Source organism: Girardinichthys multiradiatus, chromosome 10, assembly GCF_021462225.1.
Source record: "Girardinichthys multiradiatus isolate DD_20200921_A chromosome 10, DD_fGirMul_XY1, whole genome shotgun sequence".
In the NCBI taxonomy this organism is placed as follows: Eukaryota; Metazoa; Chordata; class Actinopteri; order Cyprinodontiformes; family Goodeidae; genus Girardinichthys; species Girardinichthys multiradiatus.
This window is the reverse complement of record NC_061803.1, coordinates 23,579,248-23,596,199: the sequence shown is the minus strand read 5'-3', so window position 1 is coordinate 23,596,199 and position 16,952 is coordinate 23,579,248. Positions and strand designations below refer to the sequence as shown.

General features: G+C 42.0%; 2 protein-coding genes across 7 annotated transcripts in view; one reads left to right on the top strand and one right to left on the bottom strand.

The window, feature by feature from the left end:
* The window catches only part of cbx7b (chromobox homolog 7b), a 31,806-nt gene that overhangs the window by 8,077 nt on the left and 6,777 nt on the right, over positions 1–16,952 (top strand). For 2 of the 4 annotated variants that reach the window (XR_007040119.1, XM_047378169.1), the window contains exons 3-6: positions 495–560; positions 865–931; positions 1,325–1,682; positions 2,030–2,229. Coding sequence is in view for 3 of the 4 variants with exons in the window: in XM_047378169.1 (XP_047234125.1) it covers positions 495–560; positions 865–931; positions 1,325–1,682; positions 2,030–2,229 (691 nt within the window). In the remaining variant the exon portion in view is untranslated. Of the gene's footprint in view, positions 1–494; positions 561–864; positions 932–1,324; positions 1,683–2,029; positions 2,230–2,613; positions 3,461–7,292; positions 7,678–16,952 lie in introns of those variants that run through there. The other 2 variants (XM_047378168.1, XM_047378167.1) reach the window with 2 other exon arrangements.
* ep300a (E1A binding protein p300 a) overlaps positions 9,265–16,952 on the bottom strand; it is a 32,257-nt gene continuing 24,569 nt past the window's right edge. For all 3 annotated transcript variants that reach the window (XM_047378158.1, XM_047378157.1, XM_047378159.1), the window contains exons 29-31: positions 16,706–16,867; positions 15,655–15,936; positions 9,265–14,696 (exon numbers count right to left, since the gene is read on the bottom strand). In XM_047378158.1, the coding sequence (XP_047234114.1) occupies positions 11,397–14,696; positions 15,655–15,936; positions 16,706–16,867 (3,744 nt within the window). In that variant the 3' untranslated portion in view covers positions 9,265–11,396. The remainder of the gene's footprint in view (positions 14,697–15,654; positions 15,937–16,705; positions 16,868–16,952) is intronic.

The window sequence follows — 16,952 nt, the reverse complement described above, 5'->3', positions numbered from 1 at the left end:
TTCAAATGTGTCATATTTTTACCTTAATTTATTTGCTGTGCTAATTTACTGGATGTGATATTATCCGTTTTTATTTAATTTGTAGGTGGGAGTCTTTTAAAAGTGTTAGACCAGTTCAGCCTTTCCAGTATTGGGGAAGTGAGCGCTCCAGTTAATCAGGCATACTTTCATAGATTTCTGTTAAGGACGTCCAAAACAACTTTAAACGAGCTATTCACACAAACTGCTGCTCACGTCAAAATGAGAAAATGTTTTTCCAAACACATCTAGTCTGTTCAGTTTCAAGATTTAAAATGGATCTTAGCCTTTTCTTTTGTTTACACAGTGTGATGTAACATTTTTAGCTTAGTCATTTTTAGTCATCATTTTAATGGGATGTGCTTTGATTTATTAGGAGTCATTTCATGTGCCAACTAAATGAAAAAGACAAACAGAAATGCAGTTTATAGAGAATTAAAACGACTTTTCTATCTCTTATCCATAACATGTCACAGATATAGCACCTGGGAACCTGAAGAGCACATTCTGGACCGGTGCTTGGTGCAGGCCTTCGAGGACAAGTAAGACTCTCCTTCATATGGACATACCTGTTGAAAAGGCCTGTCTAGATAAAAGAAAGCTCACTCTTTGGGCTGAATTTACCCTTTGTTTAACATGACTTTTGAAAAAAATTAGCTAATTTCCCCATCTCTCAGGTGTTGTTCGATTTTTAAGATGTCTTTCGTTTACATTTATTTGCCACGCAAGGGCTGACGCAGCAAAACCACATCCAGAGAACCTAAATGCAGTTTTATTTTAAAACTCCATCAGTTAAAAATCAGATGTGTGCTTTTAATTGAATCATTTTTTTCTTGACTTTCCTAGAGAAGAGAGAGACAGAGTCGTTGGCCACAGAAGGAAAGGATCGAAGTCAAAAAGACTCGTTTTACAGGTAAAGTGATCAACATATTCAGTGTTTTTCAAAGATATTGATAGCTCTTGAATATTTCAGTGAATTAACTAACAAAAAGTAATGCATAGTAAAATACATGTTTTCTACATTTGTTTTATTCCCCAAAATCTGAAAAGTGTGACATGCATTTGTATTCAGCCTCCCCTGAGTAAGTATTTTGTAGAATCAGCTGCTGCAATTCCAGCCTTAAGTCTTTTAGGGTCTATCTCAACCTGGAAGCTGGAATCTATGGACTGAAACGGTTGCCCATTCTTCGTTGCGTAAATCGAATGAGAGCATCTGTGAACAGCATCTCTCACCAGCATTCCTTTCCTTAAGTAGAAAAACATCTACTACAAAACAAAAATTAATATATATTTTTTTTGTTTTTAGAACACTTTTTACACCATGGATCTCCGCAGTGCTCACAAGATTCCTCCCAAGCCTCCTCCTCGCCTTCGTCTCTCTCTGACGCGCTCCTTGGTTCCCAAAGAGGAGGATGAGACGTATGTTCCTTGCAGGCCTGGCTATCAAATACAACCGGCACACCAAAAAAAAATCAAACAGAAGAGGTCACAAAGCAGATGGCTTAACTTAAACCTGCAGAGTCCTTTCCAAGAGGACTGGAGGGTGATGGGAGACGAAGAGGACGAGGTGGAGAACAGTGCAGAGGATAGTGAACACAGAGATGAAGAGGAGCAAGAGGGGGCTCAAATGGAGGTGGCTGATTTGAGAGAAGGTGTTTTTAACGGTATGTGTGTCACTTGGTCATCCAGTTTAATTTAACCACGGTCATGACCCAGTTTTGCTTGAGTCTTTGTAAAACTCCAAGCCCCTTTTTCTGGGCATACAACCAAAACCTCACCTCATGAGCTGATTACAGAGCACCAGAATAGGCTCATTAAAGGCACGTCTTTTATATAAAATACTTTATTTATGAGCTGAGCACAGTAAGGATGTTATCACTGACTGAAACCTTGCATAGTTTACATGTGCCTTTTGCAACAATATGCTAAACCTTTTCACCCTAAATAACTGTAGGTTACAGAAGAGAGGAGTTTGATTCAGCTTCTCCTTGACTCTTGACATTCCCTTTAGGACATAGGGATACAGATAACTGGAGTGCCGCTGCTGGACCTCACATTGCAGCTGCATCAGAAAAATTGTGGAGACCCATCATCAGCCCAGGAGAGGTAACGGTCACAGACGTCACCCTCAACTCCCTCACAGTGACCTTCCGAGAGTCAAGAGTGGCCAAAGGCTTCTTCCGAGACTGGGGTCTGGAGGTGTGGGAGCAGGTGGGTGGTGAAGCCTCTGAGAGAGGGGGCTGGAAGCACTGACTCAAACACAGTGCAGCAGCCTATTCTGAGGTGTTTATATGCACAGAGTCAGGTGAAAGTTAAAGACACTCCAGGTACAGCACCTTACAAATGTATTCACACCCCTTGAACGTTTTCACATTTTCTCATGTTACAACCATAAACTTGAATGTATTATATTTGGATTTAATGAGATGTACCAACACACAGGGTATAGATAAAACGTGGAAAGAAATTACGTCTGGATTTTACAAAAAAAATTTAAAGGCGTTTGAATTCAACAAAAACCCTAAAAGAATTGAGTGCAACCAATTTCCTTCAAAAGTCCCCTGATTTGTTAATCTCTTTGTAATTTAATCTCAGGAGAACTCCAGCTGTTTTGTGTCAACCTCAGCGGTTTGTTAGAGAACATCAGTAAACAAACAGCATCCCGACGTCCAAGGAACACGCAAGACATCTTAGAGATAAAGCTGTGGAGTTGTTTAAAGCAGGGTTAGGTTATAAAACAATATCCCAAGCTTTGAACATCTCACTGTTCAATCTATCATGTCCATGCACAACTGCAAAACTACCAAGACATGAGCAACCAGCTAACACACATGCCAGGCAAGGGGAGCAGTAATTAGAGAAGCAGCCAAGGGGCCTTTGATTCATCTGGAGGAGCTGTAGAGATCCACAGCTCAGGTGGAAGACTCTGCACTTCACACATTGATCCTTGGTGAAGTGATAAGAGGAAAATTGTTGAAATCAGGCAATAAGAAGTCAAGTTTGGAGTTTGCTGCTAACCATATAGAACACAGCAAACAGAAGGCATATTGTTATGTATGGTGGAAAAATCAACACTGCAAATCACTCTGAAGAAGGTTTGTCATTTTCAAACTCAATACTACAAGAAAAACTTGAAAATATTGTCAATACCGCAGCAACATTTTTTAGGCACAGGGTTCTTTTTAGTTAAGAGCAAACTAAATATTAATTACAATATGACAACATTTTTAAGACTTAGTATGGGTATTCATTTCCTTTATAGAAGTATGTACCTTTGATTCAGTTGTGCATTTATTTTATTTTATTATAACTCCTGATTGTTCGTTTGCCACTGTGTGCTTCCATTTGCCTGTCAATTTGCTGTTGATCCAAATAAATATTACCACTGAGGAACAAATAAAGGATCTTTCTAAACCAAAATAAAGCAAACATGGATCTATCACATGCAGAACATTTTTTTACAATGTAAACAAACATCTGGCCCATTAAAATGTGTTCATAAACATCCCAATTTCTGTCATTCTGCTAATTTTGCAGAATATTTTCTTTAGTGATTAGCTACAGCAGCAGAGTAGGTTGCTATGGATTCCTACTTTTCTCTGCTCTAAATTGTGTTGTCAGTTTCAGTCTGGCTTCACCATAACCTGGTATTATTAGCCACATTAGCCTTCAATGGGCTGTACCGTTCACTCACACGTTGTGTAGGTTTCTGTCATAAAATGGCAATAAAACACACAGGAGTTTGTGGTTGTAACATGGCCACATTTGGAAATCTGTGTAAATATGTTTGCAATGTATAGTTGACCTGGTCACTTTGGGGGCAATGCATCTGAGTTCCCTTGACATACTTTGTTTCACTCATCCCATCATTCTTCCAGCTTCAGTCTTTAACAGTAAAGTGCTTTTTGCAACATGTGTGTAAAATTTAACACTAGGTGTATCCACAATAACCTCTAGGACTCCTAGTTGTGAATTTAATGCTAATGTGGTGCTGATGATATGTATTTATGTAAAGGTATAGAGGTCAAACCACATGTTTTAAAATGTTAAAGATCTAAAAGTCCCTTAAGGACCTTTAAAACAGTTAAGAAGATGATCAGCATACTTGATGAGTGAAACACTTCAATCAACCTTATTATACCTTATACCTTATTATAAGCATATTATAAGCATATTATAGGCATATTTTCCAATATGTACATTTATAATTCATAAAAAAGATAATGGTTTACGTTTAGCATGAATATGGACCATGAAATGCAGACATTTTTGGCATTCAGACTTTAACTAAGTAGCTGAGGAAATGCATTTATAACCTATCACTCTAAATCAGAATGAATTGACCGTTGATTATTTACCAGACGGGATCTCGGTGTATTAATGTTAAGAAGGGAAGTCCTCTGTGCATGTAAACACAGCCACTGCTTTTTCTCTTCCACACTAAGCTAGCCAGCCGTATTCTAGAGTCAGACATATTGTACATACTCTAAACTACAATGAGGTGGGTGTAGCTGATCAGTTTCACTCTAACATACAGCGCTGTACCTGTAACCTGTAAACATATAGACTGTTACCGCTGTACATCACATGATTAGGTTTTGTATGCGATTCAAAGTCTTCCGAAAGACGATTTGATCCGCCTGCATGCCTTTCTCCTCTAGTACAGTTTATTAATGCAAAGACGCACAGTGTAGTTTCTTTTAACCATCCAGCTCTACATCTTAAAACCGTGAAGCAGAAGGCGCAAATGAACCAAACTCTGAAACCACATGATAGAATTATGGAATTGCACTGTGTTAAAGTCATGTGGGTCCATTAGAGTATGACTGGCAGAATTATTAAAGACCGCAACGTGCCTAGATAAATAAGAAGGATTCTGTTGATGCCCCCAGAAAACTTTAGATTACCTGACTAATACACACTGCTCAAAAAAATAAAGGGAACATTAAAATAACACATCCTAGATCTGAATGAATGAAATATTCTCTTTGAATACTTTGTTCTGTACAAAGTTGAATGTGCTGACAACAAAATCACACAAAAATCATCAATGGAAATCAAATTTATTAACCAATGGAGGCCTGGATTTGGAGTCACACACAAAATTAAAGTGGAAAAACACACTACAGGCTGATCCAACTTTGATGTAATGTCCTTAAAACAAGTCAAAATGAGGCTCAGTATTGTGTATGACCTCCCTACAACGCCTGGGCATGCTCCTGATGAAACGGCAGATGGTCTCCTGAAGGATCTCCTCCCAGACCTGGACTAAAGCATCCACCAACTCCTGGACAGCCTGTGGTGCAACGTGACGTTGGTGGATGGAGCGAGACATGATGTCCCAGATGTGCTCAACCGGATTCAGGTCTGGGGAACAGGCAGGCCAGTCCATAGCTTCAATGTCTTCATCTTGCAGGAACTGCTGACACACTCCAGCCACATGAGGTCTAGCATTGTCCTGCATTAGGAGGAACCCAGGGCCAACCGCAGCAGCATATGGTCTCACAAGGGGTCTGAGGATCTCATCTTGGTACCTAATGGCAGTCAGGCTACCTCTGGTGAGCACATGGAGCGCAGTGCTGGCCTCCAAAGAAATGCCACCCCACACCATTACTGACCCACTGCCAAACCGGTCATGCTGAAGGATGTTACAGGCAGCAGATCGCTCTCCACGGTGTCTCCAGACTCTGTCACGTCTGTCACATGTGCTCAGTGTGAACCTGCTTTCATCTGTGAAGAACACAGGGCGCCAGTGGTGAATTTGCCAATCCTGGTGTTCTCTGGCAAATGCCAAGCGTCCTGCACGGTGTTGGGCTGTGAGCACAACCCCCTTTGTGGATGTCGGGCCCTCATACCATCCTCATGGAGTCGGTTTCTAACCGTTTGAGGACTCTGCCAGTGACTCTGCCAGTGATCCAGTGATCCTCCTGTTCCTCCTTGCACAAAGGTGGAGGTAGCGGTCCTGCTGCTGGGTTGTTGCCCTCCTACGGCCTCCTCCACGTCTCTTGGTGTACTGGCCTGTCTCCTGGTAGCGCCTCCAGGCTCTGGACACTACGCTGACAGACACAGCAAACCTTCTTGCCACAGCTCGCATTGATGTGCCATCCTGGATGAGCTGCACTACCTGAGCCACTTGTGTGGGTTGTAGAGTCCGTCTCATGCTACCACGAGTGTGAAAGCGCCACCAACATTCAAAAGTGACCAAAACATCAGCCAGAAAGCATCGGTACTGATAAGTGGTCTGTGGTCCCCACCTGCAGAACCACTCCTTTATTGAGTGTCTTGCTAATCACCAAAGATTTCCCCCTGTTGTCTATTCCATTTGGACAACAGCTGTGAAATTGATTGTCAATCAATGTTGCTTCCTAAGTGGACAGTTTGATTTCACAGAAGTTTGATTTACTGTGTTGTTTAAGGGTTCCTTTATTTTTTTTTTAGCAGTGTAGTTATTTTTGTCTTCTGTATGCAGCATTAAATAAAAATCACAAAACAAAAAAGTCCTGACCTTAATTCTAAAAATAAAACCTTGCAAAAGTATTCACACACCTTGAGCTTTTTCAGGTTTTGTCATTTTACAACTATTAACTTCTATGTATTCTATTAGGCTTTTATGAGACGTACCAACAAAGAGTAATACGTAATTGTGGGCTTTGCATTCAGCCCCCTTTACCTCAATACCCACAAATAAAATCAAGCAGCCTCCCATAGTAACTATAGGAGAAAATATAATATAATATAGAAAATAGAAAATAAAATAATATAGAAAACATATGTTTCTTTTCTCTTCTATATTCACTACTTTGTGTCGGTCTATTATATAAAAAGCCGTTAAAATACATTGAAATTTGTTGTAATAGTACAAAATGTTGAAAAGTTGAATACTTTTGCAAATCACGTTTCATTATAATGCGTCACCTTCAAGTATCTGTTAGCCAAACACACCTGAATGAACCTATAGCTTTGGCCAGACTCTGTGGACACAGGATCCAAGGTGATGTGTTATGTCTCCAGATGTGGTGTCCCGTTAGTTCGTATGTTTCTGTAACACTGATGATGGTGATGACAATGAGTTAAGTATCATCTGATGCTGGATCGCTTCAGTGTGTCAGTGAAGCCACTGAGGATGGAAGTGCCTGATTCTGCCTTTTTTTTTTTTTTCTTTGTTTGTGTCAATTTGACTGTGGAGGTTTTAAGACTAATATTTCTCCAAGTTGCTAATTACTACCCGTGTTTTTTCCCCCTTTGTGTTTTCTTCACTGATGTATGTAATGAAGAATATGTTATCTGGAGAAAGACTGGAGGGACAGTAAGCAGAAACATATTTTTAGTAATTTTTCTACATCGACCTGAATGTATATTTGTTGTGTATGGGTCATGCAGGTGGCTGAACATGATAGTTTTATACAGTTTGTTATAACACCTGACCAGATGCCACACTTCCAGAATAATTGTACTGATGTGATAAAGAAGCGCCCCCTACAGGGTTTGATGTTGCCTCTTGTTGTCGCTTGCGCCGTATCTGTCCACCACCGAGCGCAGAACCTTGCACTTTATTGCGATGTGAACCTGCACATTACCTGCTCCAGTCTATGAAGTGTTGTTCTGTATAGACTGTTTGTTGGGTGACATGAAAATAAATATTGCACATGTTTACTATGATTTTAGTGACCTTCTTTTATTGAGGTGCAGCAAATAGGCCTAAAACTAGACAAGCAGCCACACGTCGTATCCACCAATGTTCCCTGAAACACCAGTGATCAGCAGCTGAAATACCAAAATATGCATAAACCAACAGCATGTACTTTAATGGACTTTTGAGTATATTAAAACTCCAATAAAAGTTAGTCACACAGTTGTGAAAAAATTCTAATCTTTTCTTTTTCATCCCTGGAAAACAGTTATTTATTACCACCAAACATCAAAAAGTGGCCCCATGTTACTCATTAAAAATAAAGATAAAATTGGTATTCCAAGGTAAAAGTTAGGACACCCTACTAACACCTAATAGCTAGTCTCACCCTCTGGCTGAAAAACCTTCAGTGAGAAGCTTCCTGTGACATCAGTCTGACGAAAGCTCGCCTTACTCTTCACCTTCAGCTGTGCGATATTTGAGGAGTTGCCTTTCATGTTCAGACCGTTTCACCCCACAGCATGTCAATGAGATCAAGATCTGGGCTTTGACTAGGCCCAGGACTTTTCAGCTGGCAAGGTACTGCTGCAGCAAAGCATGCCCAAACCGTGACACACAGCTTTTTCAGGAATGCTATATTGGGTTTATGCCAGAGCTGTCTGCTGTTCCAAATACGTATTTTATCATTTTAGACTCATCTGTCCCAGGAGCATTGATCCAGAAGTCCTGGTCTTTGACTACATTGTCTTTGGCAAACTTGAGTCTTTCACAGGCCCATGAAAATTCAACTTCTGCTGTCAGTGTTTCTGTTCTACAGCCATGGACTTTCACATTAACGGCAGCAAGAGCCTGTCCCATTATGACATGTTAGGGTATTTGGAGACTTCCTTTAGCATCTTGCGGTCTGCTCTAGGAAAGTCTAGCTTGGCTGGCCATGCTGTCAATTGTTTTGAATGTCCTCCACTTGAAGACTATTTTTCCATCTGGTGAGTGGCAGATTCAAATTCTTTAGACTTCATTCTTTCTTCAACAGTCAGGAGAACCAAACGGCTAAACAATGCGAAACGTCCTTCAAGCTGCTGAGTAATGCTGCTCTCATCATGTGCACCTGATGTCTTAATCTGGTTTTAGCCATTTTAAGTGAGAATAAATGTTGGGCTGTTATATTGTATCCCTTAACAGAATCTTTAAGTTACATTTAAAATTACACTTTACAAAAAGGTCTTTTCTTAAGTTGTCATTGTTAAATTATATTACTGGATACTCCCAGTTTTGTTCCAAGTTTATATAAATGATCCATTTGTCCTACTATGTTAGATAAAAACAGACTGTTAAGGATTGTTCTAATTTTTCACATGTTATATATATATAACATATATGTCATATTGGAATCTTGTAATTTCTGTTAAATTCAAAATTTCTACTTCGTCTTCTATGTTTTTTTGTTGTTTTTTTTTAAAGTCACATCGAGCTGGAAGTACCTCGGTAGTAAATCGGTAACGGCCAGAAGGCCCGATTGATGCTTGTCTACTGAAAACTCATTCATAATGGAAACATATTTCCTACAAATTTTCTAATATTTACACTTAACACTGTTGCATAGATTTCTGCGCATATTCAGTTGACAAACCAATTTAATGTGGAAAAGAGGAAAGCAAATATTTTTTCCAATAGTACAAACATACTTTATTGTACAATTAATTTATTGGCAAAAAAACAATCAGACCACCAAAATAACTTAAAAAAAATTGAGCAACAGTTATTTTTGCTTTCAGCAAGCACCAAAATCGTTAAGAGGAACAAGAAAAAGTGGTCAGCGATTCCATTTGAATACTAAAATTTAAATAGTCTTATTTCCAGTCTTAGGAAAAAAAATGGACAAAATTTGTTCAGTTGCCATCTGTTTGTACAGTGATTCAATATGTATACAACTTTATTCATGTACATAAAACATCTCATCAAAAGGATGGTATAATGGACTCCATAGCCTCTCCAGGGCAAAACGAATAACTGTCTGCAGTGTCTTTTTGCATCACCATAACACCTTTAATAGAAAACAAAACATTTTTATCTAATAATTCCTGTAGCTTCAAGTTTTATTTCCAAAAAAATAAAATTAAATAATATATCTATATATATAAAAGACAGTCTATCCTTGTTTTTTCTTATTATTTATAAAATAAGTCTCAAGATATATTGCAACCTGGATTTGATGTGTTTCATCCCCATACTCAGCAAGCCTAACTTTTAGAGAAAAGAAATAGTAAGCATGTGAAAAATCTGTCTTCAATCTTCTCCATAAAAAGCTAAGCAACCAAATTTTAGGTCCTTAAGATTAGACCTCATCCCTTGTTTTGGCTCCGTTTTGTGCAGGTTTTACGCAGAAGTTATTTTTTCTACAATAAAAGGTGGGTGCTCTGTTGCAATAAACCCCAACCTCTCCAAAACCTAGTCAAAAAAATACACTAAAAAAGGCGCATTGGTGCTTGTGACCTACAACAACCCATACTGTACACTTTAGAAAAAAAAGAAAAATGTAATACTTTACAGTAGCTTAGGAGCACTTCTGTCATTTTGTTTCAGACACAGCATATATTCGATGAAAAAAGGGGAATAAACGAGCAAAATACATGTCGCTTGCAGATTGTGTTTTTTAAATATGTACACTTTTTTTTTTTTTTTTCTACATTTCTTTACAAAACAAACCGTATCCAAGTCCACAATTTCCTATTTTTACAGTACTAACAAATCAAACTTTGTTGCTGAAGACGGGGAAACAAAAGAGGTAAAATAATTGAAAGGAAAACCGTCAAGGTAGACGGCAAAGGCGGAACTTGCTCAATCTCTTTCATACGTCGCATAAAAACAGCGCTGGAAAATATTTACAACCTTTTTGGGATAAATCAGCAACATGCCGTTTATTCCTCCACATTTTGTAGGTGATCGGTAAGGGGGTCAGGGTGAGGAAGGTGTGCATATTCACAAAAAGGCTGAAAAACAGGTGCAATGATTTCTATTTGTAACGTATATGTGGCCCAACATTTTCAAACATTACCCAAAAACACTAAATATAAACCCCGACTGTCACACACCTACAAAATAAAACAGAATAGCTGTCAAAATAAGTACACCCTTCCTCCTACCTACTCAAACTAAATAACCATTTGTAATTTGCTGCAGTCACATACAAAGTAAGTGTTCAGGGTTCACTCTGAAGAAGACCACTGTAACGGAAGATATGTTGATGTTCCTGTTATGATTCATTAAGGGAACAAAATGATAGAAAATAAACATACTGTGGAAAACAGATACAATCATGATAGGGTGCTTAAGAGGGAACGTACATCATATCAACTCACTAACTTTAGCCACATTTGAAATCTTAAAAATCTTCTTAAAAAGGCAAAATACTCAGTCCCCGAAAATATTGTCATATTTAAGAATGATCTCCACCAGAAACTCTACCCTTCTGCCTTTTTGTACACAATTGGCAAAAATATATTGATATATATATATATATATTAACAGCAATAACTTACCATTGTTTTAATTTATTCATTTATTGATTTCTAAAATTAAAGTCACATCTCCCATAGGAAGGAAGCTTTAGTTCGTATTTATACATCACAGAAATGTTTAAATAAAAATAAAAACTTCTAAAACTCCGGCTAACTATCCCTTCGTGGCAGCTTGTCATCTGGGGCAACAAATCAGAGCAAAAAGACAGAAACATGGATTGGAGTCGAGGCTACATGAGATTGTGGTTAATGTTTGTCCCAAGTTCCTGGTTGTTGTTGTTGTTGTTGTTACTGCCGTTATTACTATTCCCACCGAGAATGTCCGGCTGGCTGCCATGTCCTCCGTGTATCCCTGTCATCCCACTTAGCTGGGATATGATAGCGTTCTGGTCAGAGCTGAACTGACTGGGATCCACAGAGCTAACTGGTGGTGGCTGCTGCTGAGACAACCCTGGCTGTTGGACTTGTGGAGGCTGAGGCGGAGCCATACTGGGGTGATGCTGAGCAAGGTGTCCTGGGTGCGGGGACCCGGTCTGCGTCTGTGGGGAAATACGATGAGGTGAGGGCTGAGGCTGAGAGGAGGGCTGCATGCGTGGGGACGGGCTGGAGTGCGGGGGTTGTGACTGTGGCCTGGGTGAGGGCTGAGGTGACCGGACCTGACTGCCGAGCGATCCTGCTGGACCAAGTCCTCCTTGTCCCTGGATGTGGGGGGACTGGGCCATTTGAGGGCTCATGGGACTACTATGCTGGGCAGGCGAGCCCCCTCCAAGGTGTGGCTGCTGCAGTAGCCTCTGATGGATGTTCTGGTGAACCATGCCCTGGGATAGCTGCGACATTGGTGGCCCACCACCAGCCACACCAACTCCAGCTTGCTGTTGCCCTGTCCCTGATCCACCTTGTCCAGGCTGGAGTGGGGGTCCTCCAGCACCTCCTCCACTGATATCTGGTCCTTGATGACCACCCATTGAATTCTGCTGCATCTGCATCTGATGTTGGAACTTTTGCTGGAGTGCTGCAGCTACCTGTGACATAGGGTATCCTTGCTGCTGCCCAAGCTGTCCTGGCCCACCCTGTGGTCCTCCTTGCTGCTGCGGAACCCCTACTGCTCCTCCTGTAGGCTGCGGCTGAGAGGATGGCGGCATCCCTGCCTGTCCTTGTCCAGCTTGCATAAAGCTCTGCTGTGCTTGCTGCTGTTGCTGGAACTGCCCATGGTTTGCCATTTGCTGCTGCTGTTGTTGTTGTTGTTGCTGCAGCTGCTGTTGTTGCTGCTGCAGTTGTTGTTGTTGTTGCTGCAGCTGCTGCTGTTGTTGTTGTTGCTGCTGCTGCAGCTGCTGTTGTTGCTGCTGCAGCTGCTGCTGTTGTTGTTGTTGTTGTTGTTGTTGTTGCTGCAGCTGCTGTTGTTGCTGCTGCTGCTGCAGCTGCTGCTGTTGTTGCTGCTGCTGCTGCAGCTGCTGTTGTTGTTGTTGCTGCTGCTGCAGCTGCTGTTGTTGCTGCTGCTGCAGCTGCTGTTGCTGCAGGTGTCTCCTCATAAGCAGCTCTCTGAACTGTGGATTCATATTTGCCATGTTGCCTTGCCCTGCTTGCATTGCTCCCTGTTGTTGCTGCTGCAAAGCTGCCATCTGCTGTTGCTGTAGGTTTCCAGGCAACATTGGACGCTGCTGCTGCTGCTGCTGCTGCTGCTGTTGTTGTTGTAGCTGCTGAAGCTGAGCCATGGTGGGCATGTTCCCTCCTCCGGCTCCACCTTGAGCAATATTCATCCCTGGCTGGTTTACATTAACCTGTTGTTGTCCGTCCAAGTTGCCAAGCTGGTTGGCTCCAGGTCCTCCTACATTGGGCAAGCCTCCAGCAGTGCCTGGGAACCTCACACCTCCAGGTCCCCCTGTTGGTGGTCCTCCTGCTCCTCCAGGACCTCCTTGAGCACCCTGGTACCTAGCCGCTCTCTGGCGTATGAAAGCAGCCATTAGAGTTGGGTTGGAACGTAGGATGTTGAGGACTTGTTGCTGCTGTAGGGGTGAGGTTGGGGAGCGGAGTGTACGCAGAAGGTCCTGTACTGCTCCCTGGGGCAGGTTTCCCAACCCCCCTCCTCCTTGCATTGGCCCAGGGCCCACTGCTGCCCCTTCTGAAACACCCAATACCTGCATTAAGCCTCGGTTTCCTGCTTGTGGCTGTTGCTGATTCATTGGTTGCTGCTGCTGCTGTTGAGCAATGGTAGCCTGTTGTGGGGCCATAGAACCCATCATGGCTGTCCTTGTTTGTGGGTTCATGGTTGCCCCCCTGGGACCCCACTGCTGGTTTGTTGGCTGAAGTTGCTGTTGAACCTGAGGGGGCAACTGTGACTGTGTTCCACTTTGCTGCATTCCAGCTACGATTCCGTGTTGCTGTGGTTCCAAAATAGTCCTGCCAACAACTCCCTGAGCCTGGGGAGACATGCCCTGGGCCCCAATGTGGGGCATTACCATCTGAGCCTGGCTGTTCTGGTGGTGAGGATGTTGGGGTATTATGCCACCCTGTCCCAAACTACGAATCTGTGCTTGGGCCTGAGCCATCCGACTTTGGGTCTCTGCTAGCCGTTGGATTTTTAGGGCCGTCTCTACTGCAGCTAGAGGGGGGCCTTGCTGCTGGCCCTGTACAGGCATTGACCCTTGTCCCTGGTTGGTTTGTTGCTGCTGCTGGGGTGGGGTGGCTGGACCCATACCAGGTTTCCCAAGCGACTGATGGAGAGTAGACGGTCCAGGTGGCCTGGGGTTGTATGGAGGCAAACCACCAGGATGTTGCTGCTGCTGAAGCTGCTGAACATTGGGAGCCTGCTGCTGGAGCTGTGACACCATTTGCGGTTGAGCAGAAATCATCATCCCTTCTGGTGAAAACTGGTGGAGATGGTGTTGGGGGGGAATCGTACCACCTTGTTGCTGACCTGGTGGCTGGGGAAGTGCAGGCATGTTACCCTGGGTGGGGGTCTGTGGCGTTGGAGGTTGTGTACCAACAGATGTAGGGGTGGCAGGACCAGTAGCTCCATTATTGCCACTTGGAGACGGCAGACCATTTCCCCCAGGTGGGCCACCTGGAGGGGGCTGGCCCACTCTCTGCATGCTGGCCATTCTCCTCCTCAGCATCTGGGCTTGTTGTAATCTGTGCTGCAGCTGCTGCTGCCGAAGCTTGTGCTTGATGTTTAGGCAGAACGGAACTGGGCACTTGGTCTCCTGACAATGCTTTGCATGGTAGCAACATAATGCAATAAGCTGCTTGCAGATGGGGCAGCCACCGTTGGTTTTTCTCTTGCAACCTTTTGTATGCTGGACAACCCGTTTCATCTTCTGACAGGAAGGCAGAGAACAGTTTGCGTTTCGACACTGGCACGCATGGACGAGGGACTGGATGCAACGCTGGATGCTGAGACGTCGGGAGTCTCCCGGGCTCTGGGTGGTCGCTGCAGCCTGGTTGCTGCTCTCGTCGTCCAAGCCAAGGCCTAGCTTCTCCATCTTGTGCTCGTGGCCCTTAGTGTTGTAACATGTGATGCACAGGTCATAATCCTGTAACAATAAAAATGTGATAAAGTTTACAAAATGGAAAAATTAGGGTTCTTACGCATTTTCCATGTAAAACTTCTATGGTTTTCCAGACCTAACTTTTTAGTTCTTAGACATTCAGGTTTGTATTAAATTATAAATTACTGAAGTTCCCCCTAATTTATGATGTGAGCTTAAACTACAACTTGCCAAAAAATAGAAAGGAAAGGAAATCATGTAGGACACAAGTAAGAAAAGACAAGTGGAGAAGGAAAGAAAGAATAAATATAATAAAGGAACAAAGGACAGACAGAAGAGTAAAACACAAGGAAGAACAAAGAATGAAGGACACAGACAGGAATGGAGGAAATGAAGTAGGACACAAACAAGGAAAGACAGGGCGGAAGGACAAAGAAAAAATGACAAAAGGTAGAAAGGAATAACAAGGCAGATAGGAAAGAAGGAAGGTGGGACAATGTAGGAAGAAAGAAATATAAGTTAAAAGGGAGGAAGGACACAAGAAAGCAAGGAATGACAAAAGGGAGGGAGAAGATAAGTAAAAATGGAAAGAAAGGAGGTAGGACAGAAAGAAATAAAGCATATAAGGAAAAGGACAAAGAAAAGAGAACAACGAAGTACAAAAGCAATGAGCCTAGGTGACTAGGATGAAAAAAGTACAAAAGGAAGAAAGGATAAAAGGAAAGACAAGAAGACATAAAGAGAAAGGAAATGGGGACACAATGTAAGAAAGAAGGACATGAAGCAGGGAGGGAGAACACAACAAAAGGAGAACAACATTTTAACAATGGGATAGGGAATAAAGTCTGGAAGTACAAGTATATTTCCAGACTAATGTTTTTATTTTTCTATACCTGTCCAGATGTGAAAAATATTGAAATCAATTCCAACTTTCCCAGAATGCAGAGGAACACTGGAGTATACCATACAACTCTGACATCAGAAAAACCACCCTTATACTCACCTCACACACTGTGCAGTGGAAGCGAGTCTCGACGTGGTGCTTGCATTCATTACACGTGTAAACAAAACGGTCCTGGCTTTGGTTATGCAACTCCACCAGCATGCACATGGAGCTCCATTTAGCCCTCCTCAATGAGCTGAATTCAAGGTGTTTGTCCCGAGCCAGCGTGAGGAAGGCATCACGACCGTCCATAAGGTCGCATGCCATCAGGGGGTCTGGGTCTACAATGGGTGGCAAGGCATTTGCCATAGGGCCTGCAATTAACCGGATCACAAAGAACACCTAGCAGCAGAAAGGGGAAGGGATGAGGGACAGAAACAACATAAACATATTTAGATTACTCAGAAAGATTGATTGGTGTCTGTGATTGGATGATTTTCAGAAGCAGGATTTGGAAATGTTTGCCTTTCAGAAGTATCAGAGTTAAGGTTAGCATCTTAATCTTCTACCGAATGCAGATAGAACTGCTGTTTGTAATGTTAGCTCAGACTAATGGCAAACTTAAGATCTTAAAGAGTTTAGAATGTAAACTCCAAAATCTAGTTTTATTTGTTGTAGAATAGTAAAGCCCTGTTATACAGCAGTGTGGCATCACCTCTGCTCCTTATATAAATAATCTATGACCGTTGGCAGCAGAAAGCTAGGAAAATTATTTAGAAGTTTATACATTTTATTGTAATATTGTACTCGGAAATCGTCAGCAGCTGAAAATTGATGTCAGCAGGTCACAGCAACGTTAGCATGCCTGCATCCGTTAGCGACTTATCATCTGCAGCCAGCAACATGGGAGAAGAAATGTTTGAAACAACTGAGATGTTACCATAGAAACAGCAGGATGTTGTTTTGATATATTCATTAAAGTTTACATATTGAGAAATAAATCTGTTAAATAGAAATATTTTGAGATTTTATTATTGAACAGATTAACATTTATTACCACATAAACACACACAAAAGTACCGAAAACTGGTACCGATTAGTACCGATACCAATCCAAAGGTATCGGGCACCGGTACCGTGTGTGAAAGGAACCCATCCCTAGCCTTCATACCTCTTTGTGTTTCTCCATAGTAGCGTAGAGTTTCTGAGACAGATCATTGGAAACGTTGGGCATCCCTGGTTTCTTCTTATTCGATCGACTCAAGCTGCTTTTGTTCTTGCTCGTCTTTTTGTTGTTCTTCTTTTTTGCATTTTTGCTGTCACCTTTTGCGTCCTGCACAAAAAAAATAATCAGTTGAAAACAAAAAGACAATGATAACTTTATCAACATATTCTAGAGCTAATTCTTTACTCCTCTT